General features: G+C 36.6%; 1 protein-coding gene across 1 annotated transcript in view; it reads left to right on the top strand.

Annotated features, from left to right (window-relative positions):
• The window catches only part of TMTC2 (transmembrane O-mannosyltransferase targeting cadherins 2), a 257,384-nt gene extending 232,468 nt beyond the window's left edge, over positions 1-24,916 (top strand). Inside the window, exons 11-12 of the mRNA XM_050904170.1 lie at positions 2,584-2,647; positions 24,055-24,916. Coding sequence (XP_050760127.1) covers positions 2,584-2,647; positions 24,055-24,234 — 244 coding nt within the window. The 3' untranslated portion in view covers positions 24,235-24,916. The remainder of the gene's footprint in view (positions 1-2,583; positions 2,648-24,054) is intronic.
• The last annotated feature ends 1,349 nt before the right edge of the window (positions 24,917-26,265 follow it).

The raw sequence follows: 26,265 nt of genomic DNA, 5'->3' as shown, positions 1-26,265 counted from the left end.
AGGTGTCACTGGCAGTCAGCTGGAACAAAATACAGGGAACTGGTAGGTCTGGAGCCTCAGGTTAAGAGATATGAGAGAATAAAAAGAGGAGACATTTTTTCTTCCCTTAAAATAAGATTGACTGCTAGGTGTTAATGGGGGAAATCAGATGTGTTTTCAAGGTCAGTCCTCATGAAAAGATTTAGGATAGAGGTTGAAATATAGCTCGTAAGTATGAAAAGGACTTTGTCTTCCAAACTTATCTTTGCTTCCTTTCTTTCCTTTCTGTTTTATTATGAACATTTTATCTACTGTTTTACTCTACTGTGAATTATGTTTCCTTTAGTAGTGTCCTTCCATTGTTTGACATTGATCCAGAGCCCTTTACTGCTTAGTGGCATAGGGTTACTGCAATTTCCTACCTCTATGCCTTTAATTTTTCTCAAGGGAAAGCCATTCCAGGACTTAACATAATGAATTTCTAGTTTAGATTTCCAGTGAAAATGGGAACCAGAATTCTGCTGTATCTTAACTAAAGGAACTATTGCTGAATGCCCCAGAAATGGAATTGGCATTTTCCTGACCAGATTAGTGTGGTGTGCATTCATTTCTATAAACCATTTTTAATGGAGAACTATAAATTCAAACTGATTTCAACTTAGGAATTAATGAACCATGTTTCAAGATGTACATGTGGGAGGAAAGCAAGCCATGTATTTCCACTGAGCTAAAAGGGGACAGGATTTTAATTTGTTCCACGTTCACGTGCCAACAACACTTTCTGGAGGTGAAGTGTACCATCTGTATCTGCCTCCTGGGTAAGGCACCTTGTTTCCCGTACAGAATTTCACCACGTTCAGAAATGCTTTGTTTCCTGACAGTTTTGTGCAAACAGGAAAAAAAAAAAGCTCTGTGACATGTTTCATTTTATGTGCCTTGTAGTAAATCCTGAAATTCGGAAGTATGAGATTATTTTTTTTTCAGTCGTTTCAAGTGCTACTAATGCCCAGCAGGAGTGATTCAGAAGCAGGTTAAATGAATATTTTTAGACATTCAATCGTTTCTAACCACTGCAACCACTGAGTTGATGATACATGTGCAAAGTAATTTAAAACAGTTAACAAGTATAAACCAGGTTCCACTTGGCAAATTGATAGTCAGGAAGTGGTTTCAGCTTGCACGTGAATTATGTGAGAGACTTCAAAGGGATTTTCCTTCCTCCCTTTCTCCTCCCAAGACCAATAACTGTCAAAATGTGTTGATTGGGATTAATTGCCTATCATGTATTATGTGGCTAATGTTTAAAATTTGGGTGGATGGGAACATAAAATTAGGACACAATTTGATCACTGAATAACAAGCATGTAAAAGCTCATGTAATGAACAATGTAAAATCTCCAGATACCAGTGCTCAGTTGATTGATACTCTTTGAACTAGTAACTGTTCTCGGAAGCAGAAGAAAAAGGAAAAAAAAAAAACAACCAACCCTACTCAGCGTTATCCTTGTTTTCTAATTTTTCCATTTTGTATCACAGAAATGTATCTGTAATCACATAACAAACACAAATATGCTGATGATCTCTTGTCCTGACTCTTCTATGAAGGGACCTAACTCTTCATAGAAAATAAGCAAATAACTTTAGCAGAAGATATGTAGCCTGCCTGATAGTCCTCCTTGGTTGTTCTTACATATTTACCATGTTTCTCATGACATGTATGTGATCAACTGATATTCATTGAGCCAGTAGCCAAAATGAATAGTTGGAGGCAAATTAAGAAGGTGGAGACAGAAGGAGAAGAGAGGAGTTTGAGAGAAGAGGTAAAAAGGGCCTGTTAAGACAAAAATGTGTTTGGATTTCTTTGGCAACATATTGCATTTTCATTTGAAGGCATTAAACTGAAAACTCAGGAGAAGAAATAAAAATTAAACTATTAGCAGAATGTAGATGCCATCTGTATTAGTAAGGAAAAGAAAAAGAGGTGAGCTGATAGTGCTTCAGGTACCCAGAAACTCATCTTACTCCCCTGGAATATGAGATCTAAGTTTAAATCCCCTCTGAGACTGATGTGAGTAAATGTTGAAATCAGAAATCTCTTTTCTGAATGAATTCCCTGAATCGTGGAAACCTAGTTTTGAGAAATCATTGTATTCTTTGATTTTTTTTTGTTTTCCTGGAATGATAGTGTTCTTGGAGACACAAAGAAAGGGTCTGCATTATTGTATAATCTGCAGCTTCATAATTTACTGTTAAAGCATGGCTAATTACAAAAAACAAGCCAGATTTTCCTCTGGTGAAGTCTGGTACATCTCTGGTTTTGACTCAGATGAGTATTTGGCCTTCTGCATTTCTCTCCAGTGTGTACTAATATCATCTCAGAACTAAAAAGAAATTAAGGTAGGCAAAGAGGATTTGTGATAATGGACATTCTGAACTATAGAAAAACCTTTTAGATTGACATATTTTGTGCATTTTCTAGGGTAATATCTGTAAACAGTGGGGAGTAGTTGCAGTATGTTTTTAGCTGTGCTTCTTTAGGTATAGTTTCTTTTTCAGCCCAAGGAAAATGAGATGTAACTATATTGGTTTTTTCTGTCCTGATAGACAAGCCAGTCTCAATGAAGAAGCCGAGAAGTATTATGAAATGGCAGCAGGATTAAGACCCAATGTAAGTACCTTCTTAATGATATCCATTGCTTAAGTTGGTGAACGTACTACAGTGCTGAACCCTTTGTGTCGAGGAGAAACTTCTTGCTGGAGCATTTGATCTGTCAGCCTATATTACATATGTTCTTTTAATAGTTAATTATTGGGTAGTCAGATAAAGCTGTTCATTTGTCAAACCAATCACTGTAGTTTCAAGTTACCTCAATGAAGTGTTCTAGCAACAAGTGTTACTTGGCTAACATACTTGGAAAAGGTTTCTAGATTTAGATTTATTTATCTACCTTTAAATGTGTTAAGTTTGGAAAGCTCTCCTAATTCCATCTATTTTCACTAGTAAAAGAGAATGAAAGGCTATTCTGTGATCCACTGTTTAAGGCATTCTAAGTAATATATTTATGCCTTTTCCTCTGTCATGAACTTCTGGCAAACATTGTTGTTCAACAAACTTAAAGGTGATTTTACCTCAGAGGTATTTACCTCTGAGGTTGTTGTATATTGGCAAAGAAATGCTTATTCCTTAAAGCAGAAATATGTAAGAGTATGTGACAGACCCTTTCTAAAAAGAAAAGCTCATTTCCAATTTTATTGCATGAGGAACTAAAGAAATAAAATATTTTCTTTTTACCATTTTTTACTCAATGTTATATTTCTTTTCAATTACCTTTACATTTTGGGAAACAAACATTCATGAATATAAGTAGGGCAGAATTTATTTTAAATACATAATACTTTGTCTATGCAATAAATCAAATCTAGAACACATTCCTGTCACAGAAGTCTATAGTGCCAAATTTGAGGATACGGGTTAGCAATTTCAGTCAAAAAAAAAAAGAAAAAAACAAGCAAAAAAAAATTTAAAAAATACAAGCTTAAAACAAAAGAGTTTTCAGACATAAGAATCAAAAGCAACACCAGCTAAGACTCAAAACAAGCTAACAAAATATAATCCAAAAAAACCCAAAATAACTTATTCATACGAAATTATGCACTTTCACACCATCTCTTAAAAAAACCTCTCCAAAATCTATGTATTTCTTTAATTCATACTTTGTGAGATAACAATTTAGACTTTGTGATTTCTTATGCTTTCAGATGCAAGACTTTTTGGGTTTTTTTCTGATTGGATACCTTAATGTTGAAGTTGCCTCAAAGTTGGTACAGTTCCCCTTTTCTTTTCTGTGGTTCATTGTACTCTCAAAATGTTTCTCAGAAACTCAGAAATATATTTATTCATATATAACTATATATGAATATGATTATATGCGTGAGGTTTCTCAGAGAGCTTTGGAAGTAACTGAGGGCTTCTAGCTCATGGCAGTGGTACTGTAAAAGTTAGGTATTTCTAGGTATTGCTGACAAGCTTTACATGTTAAGACCAAAATATCCTTTTTGCAGGGTACGATCATCAGAACAGTTTATTGTAGCAACTTCCTTCTAACTTTGGTTAGTTTCAGTTAAAATCTAATAGGTACTGCTGTTCAGCTTTCTTTAAGAGATAATTTCACTTTTATGTTCAAGATGATAAAGTTTAACTTTCTAGCTAAGCATAGTATACATATGGTTCATGACTTTTTAAAAATATTTTAATGATGCGGAGTGGGAAAGTTGTTTCCGTTTTCACTGCCAGCATCAACTGTCTGACGACTGTACAAGGGCAATCTCTCAAGAATGAAAATAAAAACAGAAGTAGTCATACATATCTTTTTTCTTATTATTAACTCTCAAATTTACCATAATCGTTTCAGAGTGGAAGGAAAAGAAGCCACTTGAGGAGGTTTTCTAGGTTGTAAGCAATATAATGCAGACATGGTAAGACAGAAGCTCCCGATCTTTCCAAAGGAGTATGGAATGCAAATTAGTGAAATCCTGTGCGCTTCATAGCTACATCTGTACTGGTAAATTAAATGGGTCCAGGACTATTCTCTAGCGTTGATCCATCCGGCATCTCAGAGTGTGCCCAGGTACTGTCTGAGAGACTGCAGTGGCCCGGTCCAGAGCTGTGTAGGAACCATCCTCACAGCTTGAAAGTGCCCACAGTTTAATTTGTTATTTTGGATATAGCCCGTGTATCCTCTCACTGTCTTATGAATATGAAGGATCAGCAAAATTATATGAGTCAAGATGCTAAAGAAATATCCCTAAGCAAAATATAGTGCTGAAGGATTTTAATTTTATTTTTTTGTATCCATCACTAATGATCTAGAAACACTTCTTTGTAGAAAATTCAAAATACTAGATGTAAGAATGTGACATAATGTACAGATGCATGCATACATACAGTTCCGTATATATATATACACATATCTATATGTATATTTGTGTGCACCTGTTTAATGTTAGTTGCTAAGAGGTCTGTTCCCAAATTCCCTCTCAGTGAGAATACTGTGGCAGCGCTGAAGTCTCATTCTGTGCAGTGGATCAGCCTTGTTCCTAGAACAATTAAGTGCTAAAAGTGTCTGTTTGACAAGAACCTTCCCCCTTCTGGTGCTTGAGACGAGTACCTGTTGACATGAGTGAATTATGGATCAGGATCCCAAGTAAACTGGCTCTCTGATTTTTTTTCAGCATGATTTTTTTTTTCTCCTGTGGTTCCCCAATCACTCCTCCAGATCCCAAGTTGAACATCCATGTCTCTGTTACCAACTCCTTTCTTATTCACTGTACCAAGACAATTGGTATCAGTTATTCTTTAGAATTAGACCCGTGCTTGGCTCCTGAGAGATTTTCAGCTAGCGCAGCCTGAAACAAAACTCAGGTTTCCACTCTCTTGCATCCATTTCTTTACAAATATTATATATTGTGTAATATCTCTAGTATCACTACTATAAAATACCATCCTTAGCAGCAATAAGAGATGTTAGTAATACTACAAACTCAATCTTTTACTGATTGTTAGCAAATTTGTATGCTCATGGAGCTCTCGTGACACAATTTTGTTCTCAGCATTCTCACTTTGTTTTCCTTTTGCATCCCTTTCTTCAGTCTCTCAACCATTCCTGTTGCTTTTGGAATGAAGCAATACTTCATACACAGTACTTCCTCACCTGCTCCCTAACGTATAAGCCCTTTGGATCCAGAAGCTGCTCTGCGGAGCTTTTCTACACCCAAGTCCAGTTTAAATAGCCATCTGAGTTATGACTTTCAGAGCTACTTAGCTGGCTATTTCAGTGTTTTTTCCAGACAACAGTCTCCACTCTTGCATTTGTCTCCTAAGCAAGCCTTCTTTTATTTCAGTGTCTCAAGTTTGGGGCACAACAGTGAGCAACCAATATGCCTTCATGTCTGAGTCACTTCCACATTCAACTAATCCATTTTTATGAAAGTTGTGACTAAGGAGGCTAAAAACATCCCCAGAAAAACAGTATTCAGTTACAGGAGAAATGTAACTTCTCTGAAACATGCAAGCCATTGTTTTTAAGAAAGCAAACATAGAAAGATTTTGTTTTTGTAGTAGTGGAGGTGATTCATTCATCATTGAACTAATTCTGAGAGGACTGAGAAATACTGAAAATACCGTTTATTTTCTCCGTGAAAAGCTTTATTACAATGAATAAAGTATTTGCAAAAAAATTATGCTCAGTAGAGAAGCAACTGAATACAGCACAGGTGTGTTAAAATGTGTATCCACTTCTTGAACATCATCTTTGCTTTTGGATACACCTTCATTCTGCAGAGTGTAAAAGTATTAAAACACTGGTACAATAGCAGCACCAGCTGAATTGCAGCTTGGGTGCAAAGAAAAAACAAATCTGGCTAGTATTATTATTCCAAATTTAGACCTAACTGTTCTCTTAATAATGTTCATGATTGGCCTTATTTGCAGTAGGTGTGTATTTATCCTCTATGAAAGTAATTTCCAGTCAAATTTCAGAAGAACAGTATTTTCTGTAGAATATAGTACTGCTGTGGAGATGGGAATCATTTGTCTTAAACTTCACTGAAGAAGCAAGCATTCTCAAGATTATGTCTATTTATTTCCGAATAGGCTTCACAGAGCTGACTTTCCCCTGGAGAGCCAAGGGGGAGAGAGGAATCCAGGAAGCAGTTCGGAGAAGGAATCTACTTTTATTTGCTATGAATCATTTCTTGCAGGACTCTCTTTTCCTCCTTCAACTCTATAGGTAACCTACAGAGATTAGCTTCCCTAGCCCCTGGATCTTTTTGAATACTTTCCAGAAATGCATTCCCACATTGTGTGTTTACCATGATCAAAACAAAATCATTGTAGAGCGTTCTCAGTGAGAAGCACATATGTGTTTGTTCTAGCAATGTTGGCTTGGATGTATGTTAATGACATTAGTCTAATTTTAACAAATTCAGTTACATGAAGAAATGAAAGTGTAAGTTTCTTGGAAAGCAAGACATTTATGCAGTAATTATTCTGAGTGGGAGTATTGCTGAGGAAAATCTGTATTCAGAGATGGTTTCTAGAGGTGCCCTACATCTTGTAATGTTCACAAACCAGGAAATTGTTTTAACAAGTTGTCAGGCACTCTAAAATGTGAGCTTTAAGCTCACTTTGTTGTGGAAAAATCAGTCATCCAGAAACTCTCTTTAAATTGGCATTCTTTACAAGAACGTGAGATATTGACTTAAGCTTCAGCTTTTATTCAACTTTTAAGACATCATTTGTGTAATAGAACTGCATTTCTAATTTTTAAGTCTGAACTTGAAGCAGCCAATCTTTAAAAAGTTGCTCTAGAACCCCCACATATGGCCAATGGCTCTTGAGGAGGAAGGGCACTTTGAAGTGTGACCTCAAGAGTATTAAATGAAAGAGAGCTCACCAGAGCCTTAAGACTTTGAGCCACCACCTTGAGCTGATTGGCTTAGAAGCATTCCTCAAGGAGGTGCCGTGACCTGCAAGTCACTACCATCCCAACCACATATTAGTGCTGCTTGCAATCTGGAGCTCATGACAGCTTTAAGCCCCATGTCATCGGCACGTTGTCAGAAACAGCTGTTTCCACTCTACCACTTCAAAAGGGCTTGATTAAATGTCTTACTGTAACAACATACATAAAGACACACACATAGAATGAGGGGGAAAGGAGAAATGTACCTATAAGCAAAATAAATACAATTTCCACTAGATGGTTTAATCATGGTGTGGGGGACTAAACCATTTCTTGACTTGAAGGGTTTATGTAATCAGTTAACACAATATCATATTAAAAAGCAGTTTCTACAAGTGCTTCTTTTATTTTTTTCCCTAATGCTGGAATACAGATTTCATGTCAAAGGCTCCAGGCTTGCAATAAGCTCTACCTTAAGCTGTCTAACAGTTGAAAGAAGAATGCTGGTGATTTCCAGATAATTGACTGTAGTTTTATAGCCACCTTATAGATAACAGGCTTTCAGTGCCTCCTTTTGGAAAGTGTTCATAATATATGGGGTTTATTCATGGCAAGACCTCTAAAAATGAATATACTTCTGATAGTACATACATCTTTAAAAAATAAAGTAGATGTTGGATTTTCTCTTGAAACATATGTAACCAAGATCTGCTTTATTATATATTTTTTCCTTAGGCGTTTCCATGCCAAATTTCCCTATTTGACTTTCTCCTGAACGTTCAGTAATTCTCTGATGTAGCTTTACCAGGCTAGGAGTAATTGTGAGGGAGATGGCTTTAATGGATTTTGCCAGCTTTGTTAAGGGCATGTCCTATTATTACCATGAGGAATTTTCATAAAACCTTTAAGAGATCCTGCTGTGTTAGTTCTGCTGTTGATGGCAGTAATGGATGGGTTAACAGTGATTGTTAAAGTGTCTGCAGCTGATCCTCAGTTGACAAAAAACTGGCACTGTTCCATGCTTCACTGCATCCAGTGTTGTCCTCACACTGCTCCAGGGATACTGCAGATCCCTCACCAGTAATGAATCTATTGCTCCTGCAGCTCTTTTGAGCAAGTCTACCTAGTCCCTGTTATCCAAACCCAACTGGAGTGTCTTGCCATTGTACTCCTGGTTTCCAGAGCATAGTACGGATAAAGCTGACATAGTCCTCTAGAGAAACAGTACATATATGATTTTTACACCACGTATTATTGCCAGTAAAGCATGACACTTTCCAGTTGAGAATCCTTGTTTGAAAATGTTCTTCTGTCTGTTTACTTGTTTATTCAAAGTAATGAACACATGGCAGTCTTTTAAGTATTGGTGCCGTGGAATGACCACAGAGCTGTATTTTTAAGTAGTTAGCAGATTCACCTGTTCAGTTGTCTTCCATTACTTGTGTCTGCCTTTACAGAAAATACAAAAGAGGGCTTTGTGGGGCAGGTGGAGCTTCTGCTGATTGCCTGCCTGCCCTCCGAGCTGCTCCCAGCTTCTCCTGCCCTGTGTCAGGGCTGCACAGTTTCCCACTACCAGCAAGGCTGCTAAGCTTTGCATTGTTTAAGGCTTCCTCTCAAGTGTGCCAGACTTTCCACCTCAATGGTATGAATGGCTGTGGATTTCTTCCAGCCCAGCAACACTCTTGGCCTCCTGAAAATGCCTCCTTTCTTTTCTCCTGGTTAAGGTGTGAGGAATAAGAAAACTTCCCAGGATCCAGTTCTTCCTCTCTTCCTGCTCTGTTGCTTCCTAAAGACTGAACCAATTGTTATAGGGCATGCAGGACTTTCAGGGACTGAAAAGGTACTGTGGTTTTCTAATGAGAAGATAGGCATGACTGATGTGAACTGTATTTCCAGATGGCATCCTTTTAATAGTTTGACTTCAGACAGATACAGGGGTGGGAGGCTTAGGCATGGATTGGCTCCACTGGGAGAGGAGATAGTGGAACACCCTTAGAGAAAAGAGGACACCACTCTCTGATCTCACAAGGATGAGGGCACTTTCCTGGGTACTGTAAATTGGGTAGATTTTCCCTGTTGACAGGCAATAAAAGACTGACTCTGAGATTTGGTATCAGAATAGCTGTGACATTTTTCAGCCTGCCTAGCAGAAGGCTGACCTAGCCTAAAGGTTGTGCAGAATGGAGAAATTCAAGAAAATTAACTGAATGCAAGCTGCCCTTCATTTCAGGTAGAAAGGCTCTTCAGTGTTTGCACAGAAATAGCAACACTTCTCCACATAAAGAGTTTATCGATGCATGAACTCTCTCTGCCTCTTCTGAGCTGGAAAGCCTTTTAAGTCCAATTTTGGACCCCAGCTCAATTTTCTGTTGTTGTTGTTGTTGTTGTTGCTTCACCCCTTCCAGGTCCTTATACTCAGTTCATCCTTCTTGTGTGGGGCTAAGTGCAAGGCAGATCTGTTATCTCTGTCCAGCTATTTGGGGAAAACTGTTTATTTTTTTGAACAAGAAGTTATCTTTCTTGCAATTATATTTGTTCATGGTCCTCCTAAATATTTTAAAGACACATTTAGGTTTTTTGTCATGCACAATTGTCAGCTTCCAGACAGGCTTGTGTACAGGCTATTGTTCTGAATCTTAAAGTATTTCTACTTCAGCAGAGATTAGTGCCTCACACCTTAAAAAAAAAAAAAAACAGACAAAACAAAGAAAAAACCCCATGTAGCGTTTCCCATCCCTATGATCTCCATCAGGGGACAAAGAAAGAACACAGGCTATTGGAATGGGGATATTTACCTGTAATACTGAAGCACAATATCAGGATGAGTTGTATAATTTGAAAACCAGTTTACTCAGCTGTGGAAAACACTGAATTTCCTTTGGGAAATACGTGAGAATATTTATAGCCTTACTCCAGAAAACTCTATATGTGTTTTCTCATGCATTGTAGCAGCTCTGTGAAAGCAAAGATTGAACATGCTTTTGGGTGATTATGGAATACTTAAATCTGGTTCTCGATATTGTGATCCATCTTTGTGTAAGATGCATAGGAGAAAGCTGGAAATCATGTCATTACGGTTCTCAGCTTCAGTTTTGTGAGAGTTAGGGAGTTCATTTGTACTCTCTTCTTCTGATTATACAAGCAGTTAAATGTGCAAATATCTGAGATCTATTGGCTCACTCAGTGTAATTTATGAGCTTTGGAATTTGATTAAAATGCCTTTAAGTTGCTGTTTATTTCCCATCTAGAATGATTTGTTGTACATTGATATCCTAATCAATACCTAAGTATTTTGTCTATGCAAATTCTAAATGACTGAAATGAAAATACATTTGAGTTTCTTCTGCTTACATAGATATTGCATTGCAGTAGCACCATTGACTTGTTTGGAGTTGCTTCTGTTTCTCCTGCATGTGAGAGGTAAATTGGGCTCTGTAGTTCCTGATTTCTTCAAGTAAAATTATGCAAGCAGCTATGAACTCTTCTTAACCTAAAGTTTTTCAAACAGTAAGCTGCATACCCAGAAACAGTCAGCAAAGTAAGCCAGAAACTCATTGTCATGGTAATTTGGAGTGCTTTTTGTTTCATTTTTAGCTATGAAAATGTTTACAAATTTCCCATAAATATTAGTCCTTCTACAGTCTAATTATTGGCATAATGTATTTTCTGAGTCATTCACCTTTGTGAACTGTAAAATGTATAGACGTGCTTTTCTTTAACAGGGGGAACAAATGTTGGAAATACGCAGCTATATTCTAACTCCTCTTTTCTAATTTAATTAACCTTTAGATTTTCATTAAATCATCAATTACTCTTACCAAGAACTGTTGAAACAGTGATTTTGTGCTTAACATGTAATTTGAGAGAAAGAAACTCTTTGATAATTCACGTGCTCTTCGCTTAGGACATAGGCCATAGCAGGTTTTCAGTATGTCTGGTGGCAATCCCTTGTGCTCCTTGGAGCTGCTAATGAAGTCTTCTTTGCTAAAAAAATACCCCAGCGTATTTTGTTTTATGCACCCATTTTGCATTGTAGGCTCTGTTGCCCACAGTGTTCAAAATGTTTATGTGATTAAATCTCCAAGAAGTAAAAGACCACATTTTCACAAAAATCATGCATGTTTATTATTAGTTCAGTGATGTTTCCTAAGAAATTAATCACCCAAGTATTAAGGTATAGGTTCTGTTTTCTCTCCAGGCACCTACCTAGATACGGAACACTGTTCTTCCAATCCCATCAGATGACTGTAATTCTCAATGGATAGGTCATAAATTCTCCAAAGAGAATAAATTTTCATACCAAATAATACTTGAGCTATTTTATTGTCAAGACCTTGATTCAGAAATTTTGTAGGACTGCACCGCAGTTAACTTGAATGGCAATCTTAGTGTCCTCACATTTCTTTTTCTGTTTTTTATATGTATTTTCATTATGCAAATCTGAAGTCTTTATCTGGTACACAGATATGTTCAGTTCACCTTCAAAATTATTTGAAGAAAAAAGGATGTGAGGTCAGCTAGGCCTGTCTCTTGCAGTGCAGATTTGTTTCATCTAGAGTTTTAGTGTTTTTCGTCCACATCTTAGTAGACAGATAACTTTTTTTTCTATGATTACTTTTCAGTCTGAAAATAACTGTGCAACAGTTGTGCTTGTACTCAAATATGATGTTCATTTACTGAATAATTAAAAAATAGGTTTGCGAAACTAATTAATAGGAAGTCACACCCTAGATTTGTACCACTGAGTTAAATAAAAAGAATCATTATGCTTTGAGATGATAGGAGGCAGTCGTTTTTAAAGATGCAGTCTCTTTGCTGAAATTGTGGAAGTAAAGGTGATGTATCATAGCTAGACCTATGCACTTGATTGTGATTCACAGTCTGATAGTAATATGGCAGGGGGTACTACGCTGCCTGCATCAGTTCCTGGAGAGAGCAAGATTGGCTTTGCCTTGTAAATGTAGCCCTCAGTGTCAATCAAAAATAAAGTGCCATGAAATATAGAACTCACAGCAGTAGATTAGCATTTCAGAAATTAAACCATCTGTTTGAACTCAATTAGAAGAGAATCCAGCAAGGTTTTTCCTAATAGGGTATTCTAGTGCTGATTCTGGAAACAATGCAATGAATTTATTATGCAATTAGAACTGGTAAGGAAGTGTTTTTAATGCTCGTTAAATAAACCCAGCAACAGTACATTCTCAGTAGGATGTTTTGCAATAAGTAACTTTTTAATTTTCTTCCTAATCTATAGTTCTGATGTATTTCTCATTCTAGGAATGATTTTTAGTTGTGGGTTGGCATGTTCTATTAGATTTTTTTTCCCCACAAGTTCTGGAGAACTTATGTTTGCGTTTCACAAGATGGTTTGATGCAAGTGGTATTCTCCCCGATCCTCCCACTCCTCCGGGTGTATCTAGGTGATTGTACAGAGGAAAAATGTCTTACAGTAAGGCGGTTTTTGGTCTGAGGTCTGCCTGAGAAGAACTGAATGTTTGCCTACTGCTAGGAAGGGGGTGGGTGGCAGGTGTCTGGCTGAAGTAATTTTCTTGGAATTTGTCTTTAAGAGTAACTGCAGTACCAGTTTGAATGTATTTTTCCCTGGGAAAGTTACAGTCTAGACATCAGATGTCTGCTAATGAGAAGATGCAGTGAGGAGGGGATGGATAGCTTTTCATGTCTGCCAAAGAACAGTCCCTTTTTGTTGAGGCATTCTGAACCACTGTATATTGGTCAGCTCTGCATGTTGCATTTACATGATTCTATTTACCACAGTTAGTTTTACTGGAGAGCATATATACATTCAAGTGTACCTACCCTTTTGAAACATGTCTTCCATATAATGAACAGCTCTATTACTAAGCTGAGGCAGTTTTACTAATTCTTCAGGTGCTCCAGTAAAGATTGTCTTCCTGTAACAGTAAGTAACTTTAATCTGACATTATGGTTTGTAACAGTGCCAGTTGCCTGAGCATCTGGCTGCCTCAAACTTGCTGAAAACAGTTACAGTGTGAAAGAAAATAGAAATCTTTTCCAATATAAAAACAACAGTAAAAACTAAAATCCACAATAAAACCCTAAATTAAATTCCATATGAAGGTTTGCTGTATGTCTCTTAGATTCCATGGGGTAAATGATTGATATATTTATGGTGGAGTTATTTGGTGGAGTTTTATTGTAACGCAGTAGCTCTACTTCATTTCTTCACATTCTGACTGCATTTAAATACACTTGAAATTATCAGACTTATTTTTTATCACTTTTGAAAGATCAATACGTGGTCCTTCATTAATTCTGTTTGAAAAATTCTGTTCTGATAGCTGCATTGATGCAGTTTTTTGCTGATTAGTTCACAAATTGGATGTTTTACCCATAGTAGAGGAAGAAAATGCTTTCTGAACAGAGATTACGGAAATTGCACAGGAGGCAAACCTTTTGATTTGGGGGAAAAAATGAGCTTTAACAAAAAGATTGCTGGTAGGTGGGACCCAAAGTTAATTTCTGTAGGATCCTGTGGTGTTCATGTAGAATGGGTGGTATGCGTAGTCAAAATATATAATGAGAAGGCAAATTAACCTGAGCCATTGACTACGGAACTGCATAGTGATTCTAGTGGCCCTAGATTATAGTTTGCTCCAGTCATGGAGGGCTTTTTCTGGGGCAGTTTGGAGCAAGCATCTGGTTTCACTGAGTAATTTTTGACACTGAATTTCAGAGGCAGGAATTGAACTTTGATTTCTTGGTGCTAGTCCTGCAAATATTAGTTGTCCTCTTGTGCCTTCAGAAATGATTAATGAAACCTTTTTAGAAAGGAAAATATTATTCACAGTGTTGCTTTGCGTGTCCATTTCTTAAAAAAGTAGTTTGAAGAATACAGAAAGCTTCTGTTCGATAAACAGCAGTTATCGGCATATGCAGTATCAAGTGCAACCTTTCAGAGTAGGATGTGTAGATCTACCACTGAACATGTCTTGCTGTTATTGATATTAATTACTTACAAAGCACTGTAAACATATGTGTCACTTATCAGATGTGGTAAATAACGCTGCCCTACCAGAAAGTAATTTTATTTTTTTACAAGTCACAACCTTGTAAAAGCCTAGTGAGCAATTAGTGCCCGGTGGTCTTACTATTAGTGATCAAAAGACCAAATTTTAGAAACTACAGCCTTAAAATCTTTAAGCTACAGCAATCAAAATTAAATCCTTGCGCTTACTCTGGAAGTTAATAATTTTAATATGTACTGTAGATTTAATTGCTAAATACTATATAGGGAACACCTGCAGGTTACTGGCTGCCAAAAAGTAAGGCATGAATTCTTATGAATTACACGGAGCACCGTAATTCAGCATTTTGTAAAGGACCAATAGTATGTGCCTCTTTCCTCAGCTGCTCTCATAATCCTGTGGGTAAAACCGAAGTCAAGACAGAGTGTGGGCATAACCTTTTTGCACTATGCAACAAGCATAGAAGTGATAGGAGCCAGATAAAAAAGGACAAAGGGGAAGAAAAAAAGAATCATATGCAAATACTTTAAGGTTTTCCATGCAGAAATTTCAGAAAAGAAAATATTTATGAACAAGATTTTTTCAAGCATTTTCAGTTGTGTCTACTCTGTAATGCAAATGTAGTTCCTTGAACGATACATCATCTCAATAGTTTTGTCATTTATTTACAAAGTTATGGAGTTAGTTTTTATTTGCAACATTGCCTTGGTAACATTTCCACATGCTGAAGTTGCATTTTTTGACCAATTTGAAAATACCTTTGATAAACCATGTTATTATGGAAATTGTATCACTTCATGTGATAGACATCAATTGTACTTTCCTGCCAGTGAAATTATTACCAATAGAGGAATAATGATTGATTCAGTTGTCTAGGGAAAGTTAGCCAAAAGAATGCATGTCAGTGGAAGTGTGGAATAAAGGCTAAAATTCATCCTGAAACATCCTACAATGCCTCATAATCTCCTAGTGTTTTCTTTTTTCCTGTTTCTGTAATGCTCTAATATCACACTTTTTCTGTGGGCTGTCTTAATAGTGATTGTGCATGATATAAGCCTTGAACAAATTAGCAAGATTCTCATTCTTTGTGCTCAGAGCAAGTATGTCACGTTGCATAATGGTTTATACAATGTGCCTGAAAGCTATACCTTACAACTGCAAATACCTAAATAGTTTTGGAAAACATACAGCAATATCAATATTAATCTAGTTTCAAGCATTTAATTCAGCTGACTACACTTGTCAGCCAAAGGTGCAAAACCTTGTTTGACACTGAACATCTTGAGTCAAAATACTGGCAATCTTGTGATTTTAAGATTGCCTTAATTAGAACTTCACTAAATTTTCAAGGCCAGAAATGAACACTTCTTCTTTCTGAAATTTCAGTAGTTGGCTATTCTACTCAAAAACGGAGGCTCTAATGCAGTACTTCATATGCCTGTGACTAGCATCTTGAAAAACTTTACAACCCTCTCTGAGTACTGATGTACTTGATCAGTATCTGGGCAAAAATAGGTGGCTGATGCATTTATTCTCAGCAGGCATTTTTATTTTCCAATGACATTTTATTTGATTGAAAAAAAATTAACTTTTTTTAATGCTAGTAGTATATACTGTGAGTATAATTGTGATCATTGAGGGCTGGAGAACCTCTCCTATGAAGACAGGCTGAGAGAGTTGGGGTTGTTCAGCCTGGAGAAGAGAAGGCTCCGGGGAGACCTTATAGCAGCCTTCCAGTACCTAAAGGGGGCCTACAAGAAAGCTGGAGAGGGACTTTTTACAAGGGCATGTAGTGATAGGACAAGGGGTAATGGCTTTAAACTGAAAGAGGGTAGATTTGGATTAGATGTAAGGAAGAAGTTCTTCACTGTGAGGGTGGTGAGGCACTGGAACAGGTTGCCCAGAGAGGTTGTGGATGCCTCCTCCCTGGCAGTGTTCAAGGCCAGGTTGGATGGGGCTTTGAGCAACCTGGCCTAGTGGAAGGTGTCCCTGCTCATGGCAGGGGGCTTGGAACTAGATGATCTTTAAGGTCCCTTCCAACCCAAACCATTCTATGATCTATGAGTCCATGATCATAATCTCAGATGATCTGTAAATTAGAGTTTTCTCTGAAGATTAGCCAGTTTTGATTGTGTTAATATGGGCAGCTATTCTCATCAGCCCTGCATGTGTGCTGCTGGGTGGAGTATATTCATTTTTCTTTTAACACTTTACATTTCTTTTAAATTAAGTGGGGTTTATCTTTAGGCAGTAACACAAAGCCATTTATTTTTCTGGTTTCCAAGGTTTAGAAAGAAAATGCATGCAAAAATACATTTACTCACAGATTGAATTTCATTTTAAAAAACTCTTACTTCTTCTTAATAGGTCAAAGTTCTGTTACTGAAAGATTTTGAGCAATTTCTATTTGTCAGTATGGTAGTACAGATGACATTCCTATTCAGCAGGTTTCTCACTTGCTGGGAGTACAGACTTCCTAATTAGCACGCAGCATACTTGTGTTAGATAAGGTAAAGAAGTTGTTAAATGTTTTATTCCATAATCATAGCTATGTATTAAAATTATCAAATTGTAGACATCAGAGCACAGTTGAATTTCTATAAACAAAAAATAAGTAATTTGAAGATTTTTTTAATGAAATCCTAAAGTGCTAGGAAAATTGGATAAGATTATCATATCCTATACTGATGACAACATTTGAGCTGGAAAGCTAAGAAGTTTAATTAAAAACACTTTGAGGCCTGGAAAATGTTTATTATTTTTTAAAAATATAGCCATAATATTAAATACTTATAACGTATGTTCCTGTTTAGCTTTTATTATGGTAATACAAGTATGTTATCTAAAAATGTCCATCACGGTTTCTATATAAACTGAGAGTGGTTACTAGGAGGTTTTTTAAAGCAATAAATCAAAGCAATTGATGCATGGCCATTGGGGGAAAAAATCTAGATACACAGAAATTACAAATGTAAGTACATTTTTGTGGGACTTTTTCAGCTGTTGTTATGATCTGCAGCCTCTACCAGTTGTAACACATGCTTTTGTTAACTTGCTGATATATAAAACAGTATACTCTGAATTTATATAAAGGCCAATGGTAGATAGCTTTTCAGCAGCAAGATGTAACATATATCTATATATGCTTGTTTGGTTTTGGATAACTATGTTTTTAAAACTCTGAGCAGTCTCTGAAGGTTAAGATAAAAAAGATGTTGAGGAAAAAAATCTCCACTGGCTGGAGAACATTGATGCTAAAATGTCCCCTATTGATGTGATAATTTGAGAAACAAAGTAGACTGCTTGGTGCTTCCTTCCCATGCCAAATCTAGAACTCTTCCCTGACGCACAGCTGTGGGTTGCCTTAATGATGCCGATGTCTAAATCTACAAGCAAACTGAATCATTTCACGGTATGCTTGTGAATGAAAACTCCCACATCTGCCACCCATAAATATAAAAAAATGGTAAAAAACCCTTCCTTCACTTTTTAATTTCTGGGTTTAAATGTACATATCCTGTAGTTTGCAATATTAGACAGGATAGTCTCCAGTGTTTGAAAGCACACAAGGTTAGATGCATACAAATGATTTCCATGTATATTCTTCTTTCACTAGGCAGGTTAAAGTGTTATCATCTGCTTTGAATGTCCAGATGAGAGTGTCCAAATGCAAAATAATAAAAAATTAAAAAAAAAAAAAAAGTATATGACCTAACATTTCTGTAGTATCATCAGTTGTTAAGGTGACCAGGTATTAACTCGTGCTGTTCTTCTGCCTTATTAACTTGATACATTATCCTAGCCTGAGAATATTACATCAATAGTATTCAACAGAAACTACTTTTTTCCTATCTGCTTTATTTTCTATGTGTTTTCTTTTTTGATGTCCTTTTTTTTTCTGGAGGGTGTTCATCTTCCCTGGAGATTAATAATTTGTTAGTTTGGTGAACAAAATATGAATAGAGCACTAAATGAAGTCTTTTTCTGTTTAATGATATATTAGTAAATAATAACTAAGGTTGTTCTCTATCAATGTTAACAACGTAGTACTCTTAATCCAAGGATCCACTCCCCTCTAGAGCCTAGGCTTGTTGTTAGTTAGATTTATATAGCTATGTGTGTTAGTCAGTCTTAAGGTAATGAGATCGGGACACAGGCTCCCTTTGCAGCAGAGACGTTTAGGTCTGACTAATACAACCATGGAAACTGTGCTCTTTGCAATGTTTATTCAAATTAGTACTTGCAGGGAGAATGTTTTTCTCTCCATTTCCCCTCTTCACTATTTAAGCTGAAAGCTGTTGTCGACACAAAAGCATACTTACCGAAATTGTTCATGAGCAGACTTGCAATTTAAGTAATGTACTTAACTGTCGTAGAGGAAAAGTTGCAGAGCATTCTTCCATTTTAAGAGTTTGCAAAGATGCTGATTTTTTTGTTTTCCAGCAGAACTGGATGCTTTGCTGTCTGAGCTGATGACACAGGAAATCCCTCTCAACTCTGAATTTTATGCTTTTTTATTCTCTCTGATCCATAATATTTTACCATACATACTGTCATCTTGTTCCAGAACGCTTTTTGCACCAAGTTATCTGTTCCTAGACAATTTACTCTTGTCATCTTAGCCAACTTACTGGATATCAGTGTCTTAGTTGTGATTCATGTGCTGTTTGGAACGAAATACCAGACACAGCATATGCAAACTGCAGTTCTTGAGAAGCCTTATAGCATAGAGAACCAGGAAGAAACATGCATCTCTGGAAGGGATAACTGGCACTTGGCTTATCTGGCAACACTATGTCATGCCTATAAAAAGGTCTACTTCCATGTGTCACTGCTGAATTTACAGCAGTTGTCAATGTATTGCATTGGAGAGTAAGATCCAGTTAGCAGCAACCATCTTGCTGCACGTCCCTCCCCCGCCTCTCCTTCTACCTTCTCCACCCACCCCCATGCTTTAAAGTAGCGTGCTTACATCTTGGGGCAACTCCTAGGTCATGGTTTTACTCAAAAGTTGTGAGGTCTGTCAAAAGCAAGTGCCACCACTGAAATGATTCTGTTGTCCAGGGTTATCTTTAGCGATAAAAAAGGAGCTGTTGACATTGTGATAGCTTCAGAAAATACTATGCTGTGCTACAGCAATAACACCAGTAATAAAAGTTCAAGTGAAAATTCTTGCCATCACTGTAGGAGGATAAAAAAGGCGTGACAGCACATTATCCCATGGTCACTGATAAGATGAAGCAGTCCACCGTGCTTTGCTTTCGTGCTTAGTGAGCCATTCTACAACTAATACTCTGCTGCTTCACTGCTCGGTCATTGTACCTCCTATGTATCTTCACTTATCAAAGAGAAATATCTGAATTCTTCATCCATATTTAACTAGAAGTGCTGGGATGAAATACTCAGATGTGAATGACATTTTGTTTCCTTCTTTAAGGATGGACTTTACTCAACAGGAACCCTTAAAAGAACAAGTGTCCTTAATTGCACTGTTTTAAAACAAAACACTTAGCCTCTGTGTTTCTGATGGTTGGCCATGCTGATTACAGTATTCATTAAACAGTCCTGGGGTTGTTTTGAAACATCTACAAGATCACGCACTGCAGTAATTCATTAAAAGCAAGATGAATATTGGCAACGTCTTTTCAGTGGCGTTTTAAAATGGCGAAGTGAGAAGTAGCTTGCACTTGTGGTTCTACTGGAGTAAAAATTGGCATGATTTTCCTTATAAGTACCCCAGCAGCAACAAAATGCACTTTCATCTCAGAATCTGCTGCCCTGGCCTCTGTGATGTCGAGCAGAGAAGGTCATCTGTAAGCCGAGCTTTGAGGAAAACAATTTCAGATTTCATTGTTTGTGTTTGGGCTGTTGTTTGTTCATACCTGTCTGCCATTCAAGAGGTGTTTTTGAGCTAGGTTAAGTGTTTGTGTATTTGTTTCTCTCTCCATAACTTCTTAGGCATATGTAGAAGTAAACTTTTCTTCTGTTTGGGACTGTTCTTCTGATATGGCATTTGCTATATATGGAGCCAGAGATGATGAACAAGGAATCAGTTCATCTTCTGTGTCATTAAGATTCATTCTGTTTGTGGGTCCAGTACTGCACTTGGTTACGTTAGTGTAATCCCGAAATACTACTCAGAATTATTTTGATTTATTTGGAGATATAGTTCTCTAATTTTAGAGAGGAATTTAATTTAAATTAAAATTTTTGCATGCCCGAAGGCTCTCCTTTTATTTTGGTAGTATAGAGAAAGCTTGAAAGAATTGTTATCAATGTAAACCAAAAACACCTCAGGCAACTAAATGCATGCCTTTTGCTGTTTTGTTATTCATTAACTACTCTGTTATTCCTCTCCCCTCCTCCTCACGAGCACCTCCCCACACCCCCCCACAAAACCCACTAAGGAAACAAGCACACCACGATAAAAATGCTAATAAAGGGAATAATTCCCAATAGACCATAAAAGACAGCATTTATAACCCCGATAGAAATGCCAGTCAGCTTTTTTTGATGTAAAGCATCTGTCTCCAAAAGGAAATGAAGGCAGGCCTGTTTCTCCTTTCAAGTCTCTGAAGTAGTAGGTGGTGTCATTTGTTATACACTGCTACAAGTCCCATGTTATTGCACTGGTAGCTGCCGACTGCCTTTGTTAACGTACTGAAAAGTTTTATCAGCTGTCTTTAATAAAAGACAATATATGTGAAGAAAAACTATAGCAAATGTCTCTTGCTCTCTTGTCCTCAGACGATCATTTATAGCTGTCAGAGAGCGATGGCATTGATGTATAATCTTGCAGTCACCCAAAATTCTTGCGACTGTTACAATAAACCATAGATATTGGGGTGGCTGATACCCTAGAAAGTTAAGGAGCAGTCTTTCTGAAATCGTGTGCACTTCCTCCTTTGAAACATGAAGGAGTTGGAATGAACTTTCAGCACTACCTGAAATGAGTTATCAGTTCACATTTTCCATAGATACATTTGTTTAGAGCACTAATGACCTAAAATTTGTTGGTCTCCAGGAAATCAGGAATTATATGTAGAAGTTGGAAAATTTCAAGTTCAGTTAAAAGGCATGCAGTTTGTTCTTTTTCTAGATGTTTTTGTGGCTTGCTTTAGTGAAATGATAGATCAAATTAAAGACATGATGGCAAAAGAGTTTTCTTAGCTAGGTGTATAGCTTATATATATGATGATCTTTAGAGTACTTGATTAGTACCATACACCTACCATATTTTCAGGGGAGTGTGAAGGACATGGAGAGGAATTCTGGAAGCCATATGAGACAACTGTGTTACTTCCCGCACAATAAATTTGTGGATGCTATAGAATTAGCCCTGAGCACATTTTAACGTGTGTCTTGTTTAATATGAGTTTTTCTAGGTTTAAGGTTTTTTAATCCTTATCCATTGTAAGCTTTATCTAGATGCAAACATATGCACATAGTTATATTTCAAGTGAGAAGAAAGTTCTGTGTTGATAACTGCTCTTGAAAAAAGCTGTTTGATTCATAAACTCTCATTAGACAAATAAGGAGCACAATTAGTGGGAATGAATCATCCTACTCGTGATTTGAGAAAATTCTTTCAAACGATCTTAAGTCTAAAAACAAATGAATAAATACAATATGTGGATACTTAGACAGCCATCCATATACAGTGGAGCTGTTTTCCAATCATTCTTCACTTACATCGCTTCAATTAGCACCCAGAACATCTGTAATTAAGGAGTGTATTATTCCATTATAAAATAGTATGCAAGACTGGCACGGCAAAGATGGAGCTATGATGATGTGGCTGCCGATATGTGTTGTCCATAGCAAAGATTACATTTCAGGGGCTTAGTTTTCTTTCTCTGTACAGAATATGACTGAAGAGGAAATTTTGGAGAGTATTTAGTTGGGAAAACTTTATAAAATCCAGCTGGGTGGTTTTTTTGTTTTGATTTTTAGTAGAATGAAGTAACTGACTTGGGGTGGTGGAAATAATCTGTCAAGGTAAAGCAACAAAAATTAAATCTAAAAATAACATCTTCAGATTCCACTGCATTAGCATTATAATGTTTACAATAAGGAGGGCTGAACTCATTTTATTTTGCTTAATTTTAAAACTCTGGAAGCCAGTTGTTCTCAAAATTTGATGTTTTTGAGTTTTTGTGATACACATGTTGATAGGTGAAAAGAAGCAGGAAAAAAGCTGAAAAAATATGAACTATTTGTAGGGTATAAAACCAGAGAGTGTTCTGAACAACATTTCCACCACAAAATTTAGGTTTTGGACACAAGAATTATGGGGGATTTTTTTGAAGCTTGATTCAGAAGGATAAGAGTAATGAGTTTAACTTGCTAGTGGAGAGGTTTGGAACATAGGTAAGTCTTCCTCATCCTAGTGACTTCCTATTACCACATCAGTCTGGGAGACCAACTCTAGTGCATATTTTATTGTCTTTCTGCCTATCATATTTTCCTGAAGTTATTGTCACTGAAGAGCTTCTAAAGCATACCAACACCCCCACGCAGTAGTCTGAAGCTGAGTTTCTATGTGGCTTCACATTTTGAGTATTGCATTTTGATCAGAACGCTGGTGAGTGGTGTCTTGAAACACTTATCCTCCGAGGCAAAACTATGTGACTTCGAAAGTGAGTGTTCCTGAAACTCATTGGAAATGATAGTTACCTGAGGGTAACTTTGTGTAGTAATTTTTCCCCTTTTTTCTTTGAAATGCAAGGTACTGGTTTGGCAAATGCCTTTACTGTGCTTTCACTAGCATGTGAATACCTTAGGTACTTGCAAAAAGGTAGGTTAGACTGTTCTCTTCAGCTTCATAAAGCTTTTGTAATATTTGTTAACTCCAGTAACCAGGCATGTTTAATTATCGTGAACAACCTACTATTTCATAATGGAATAATCTAAATATGAAAAAATAAAAACAAAAACCATTTTGTCTTAGCTAAAGATGGAAAAATTGTTAGTAACGTAAGAAGCTTTTTAATGGATTTGTTATGAAATTTTCACATCTTTGTTATTAAAATAGCATGTGTTTCCACCATTGTTAATTTTATTCAATCATTCATTAAGAAATAATTGCCACAGCCTGAATCTAAATGGATATCCTAGGACCCCTGAAGATCCTTAGAATCTGAGAACAGATTGTATTTTCTACTAGTTATAATTAAGACAAAGAGAAAAAAGAGATGAGTTCCAATGTGTTAACTATTCCCAACGATTATAAACTCTTTATTGGCAACGCATTGAATTAAAATTAAATTCCTGTCTTTAATCCACTCTTGGATTACTTTAATTTTCTCTTGGAAACTGTGCTATGCCGACATTACCACATGTAAAGCTTTATGAGTTCTGTGTTTTCTCATTAAAGAGAGAAGTCTATGTCTGTAGACACCAGATCTTGCCCTGTTTAAAGCACAAAGTATACAGCAGCTGTTCAGAAACTTTTTCTTGTTATCTCTGTTTGCTTAAATTGCTAAATTGCTTCCATGAAAAGTCTGCAAACATAAGGGAATAATTTGTTTAAGTGGAAGAAGATTGCCTGAAAAGAAAAATTGAAAATATTCCTAATATTTCTCCTTCCCTTCTTTTTGTACCAGTATCCAGCTGCCCTAATGAATCTTGGAGCCATTCTCCATCTGAATGGTAAACTGAAAGAGGCTGAAGAAAACTACCTCCTTGCTCTTCAACTTAAACCTGATGATGTCATCACTCAGTCCAATCTTCGCAAATTGTGGAATATCATGGAGAAACAAGGTTTGAAGACATCCAAAACATGATGATGAAAACTCTGAACTTTTTTTTCTTAAATTGATTGAAACCATGAACTAGAACTTCCACACAGTTGTCCGATCAGAGAACTCATTGGACTTGACTGCAAGGATCAGAGGTCTTAATTGCTGCTAGGAGAAGCTATTCTGCTTTTTTGGCATAAGTTTTTTTGCTAGATAAATAGAAAAAGGGAGACTTTGAGATATTCATGAAGGACTTGTTACCCCACGAAAATATTTAGAACCATAGCACTTGGGAGAAGATGTTTTGGCATATTTGATAAATCATTGCAAATCCCATATTACTCACTTTTGGGTGGGTACTTGAAATGTATACTGTCATAGAAATACTAAGGGAAAATTGTACAGTATACACTAAGCCATATGGGAGTAAAAGTGGTAATAGTAGGTTAAAGTATTTTGCTGATAGTGTAACTCATTAAAATGTATACTAAATCCAGTGTGTTTGCAGTTTGTCTTAATGCTGCTGTATCTCACTTTAGGACCACTTGCTTACCAATTTCACAGCTTATATGGCCAATTTTTTCAAACCTGTCACTTGCGATTAGATGACAGCATTCTAAATTGTTTACTGAGAATATGCATATTATTTCAGCTTGTTAAGTTTTAATGCAGTTTTCTTGAGATACACAGTCAAATGGCTGTGGGCTAGACAGAATGAGCATGGAACTGCCCATATTCTACATCAGATGTGTATATAGAGTGGTTAAAAAAAAAAAAAAAAGTCCAGAGGTGTGAGTTAGCAATACGAGCAAGACTGATGTTTGCCCTGATATCAAATGAGTGTGGTCAGACTGTCATCTTAAGAAAAAAAAATTAGTATTATAGAAAAATGTGTTTGACTCTCTTTACAATGCTGTCAGATAAGACCAACTTTAAACTGGACTCTGCATACAATATTTTTGCAATAACTCAGCCAAGTGAGATTTGAAAATGTTAGTGCTTGGATATGCTACAAATGAGACTTCATGAGCAACTCGGAGCAACGTTGGTGAGGCTAGCAAATAACTGAAGGGACTGGATTAGATCATGCTTAAAACAGTGTAGATCAAGAGAAATCTGTAAAGGTGGTTGCCAGTTACTTTTCACAGTGGTGGTGTTTTAAAAAATATTACCTATTCAGATTCTAACCAAATATTAGCATTCTGTTTGTATTCTGACATGTATGCTAGCAGCAGAGCTGTCAAATATCTAAATATGCTTTTGGTGAGCTTCAATTTATTTCTGTTTCAGAATGATTTGGCCTAGTTACTGGTTTAGTCTTCAGTTTTTAAATGTAAAAATAATTTATTTTAAATTGCAGTGTATTGAAGCTTTAGTCAGTTTTTTCCAGGCCATTTGTTAACTGCTTTCTTTCTTTCTTTGGAGTAAGTATTATTGCTTGTAAGAAAATCTATTATTTCATTTAATGACCTGTTGGTATCTGCTTCAGTGTTCTTTTCATAATGGTAGATATAACGTTAAAGTGGTAGAGCACCTTGAACTGAAGCTTCTTCAGGATCTTCTGTTAAAAACTCTTTATTACTGAGAAAGGGTTTGGGGTTTTTTTTGCTTTTTAACTGTTGAGCACCATTCCAACAAAACTGTAGAGAAGAATACTTTGCTGTATTTATTTATTTATTACTTGACTGCAGCAACATTACCTGCCATTAACACAACAGTCTGTAAGTGTTGCTATTTCTTTTATTTGGTTTTCCTTGCATTTTTTGTGGTTAGTGTGTGTACCTAACGGGAAAGGGGACACTTGAGTTATACTCTACCTTCTTGGTCATTCTCCCCTTACACTAGGATTTTAAATCTGTATAGAAATAGATTGGGGAGTAGCTGTTTCAAAGTCAGTATAGTAAAAAATTGTAGTAGTGTGTGTTTCCTTTTCTTTCCTCTTGCTCGCTAAAATGCCATAAGTTGCTAAGTTTACAACTGGCCTACCAGAAGGGCCAGAGGGGCAAGATTGTTTGGTTTTGTGGAGTGTGTCGAGTTGTTCTCAAATAAGGTTATGGCTGGAAAAGAAAAATTGAA

Source organism: Gymnogyps californianus, chromosome 1, assembly GCF_018139145.2.
Source record: "Gymnogyps californianus isolate 813 chromosome 1, ASM1813914v2, whole genome shotgun sequence".
Lineage (NCBI taxonomy): Eukaryota > Metazoa > Chordata > Aves > Accipitriformes > Cathartidae > Gymnogyps > Gymnogyps californianus.
The sequence above is the reverse complement of the archived record's forward strand: the minus strand, read 5'-3'. Positions and strand labels throughout refer to the sequence as shown.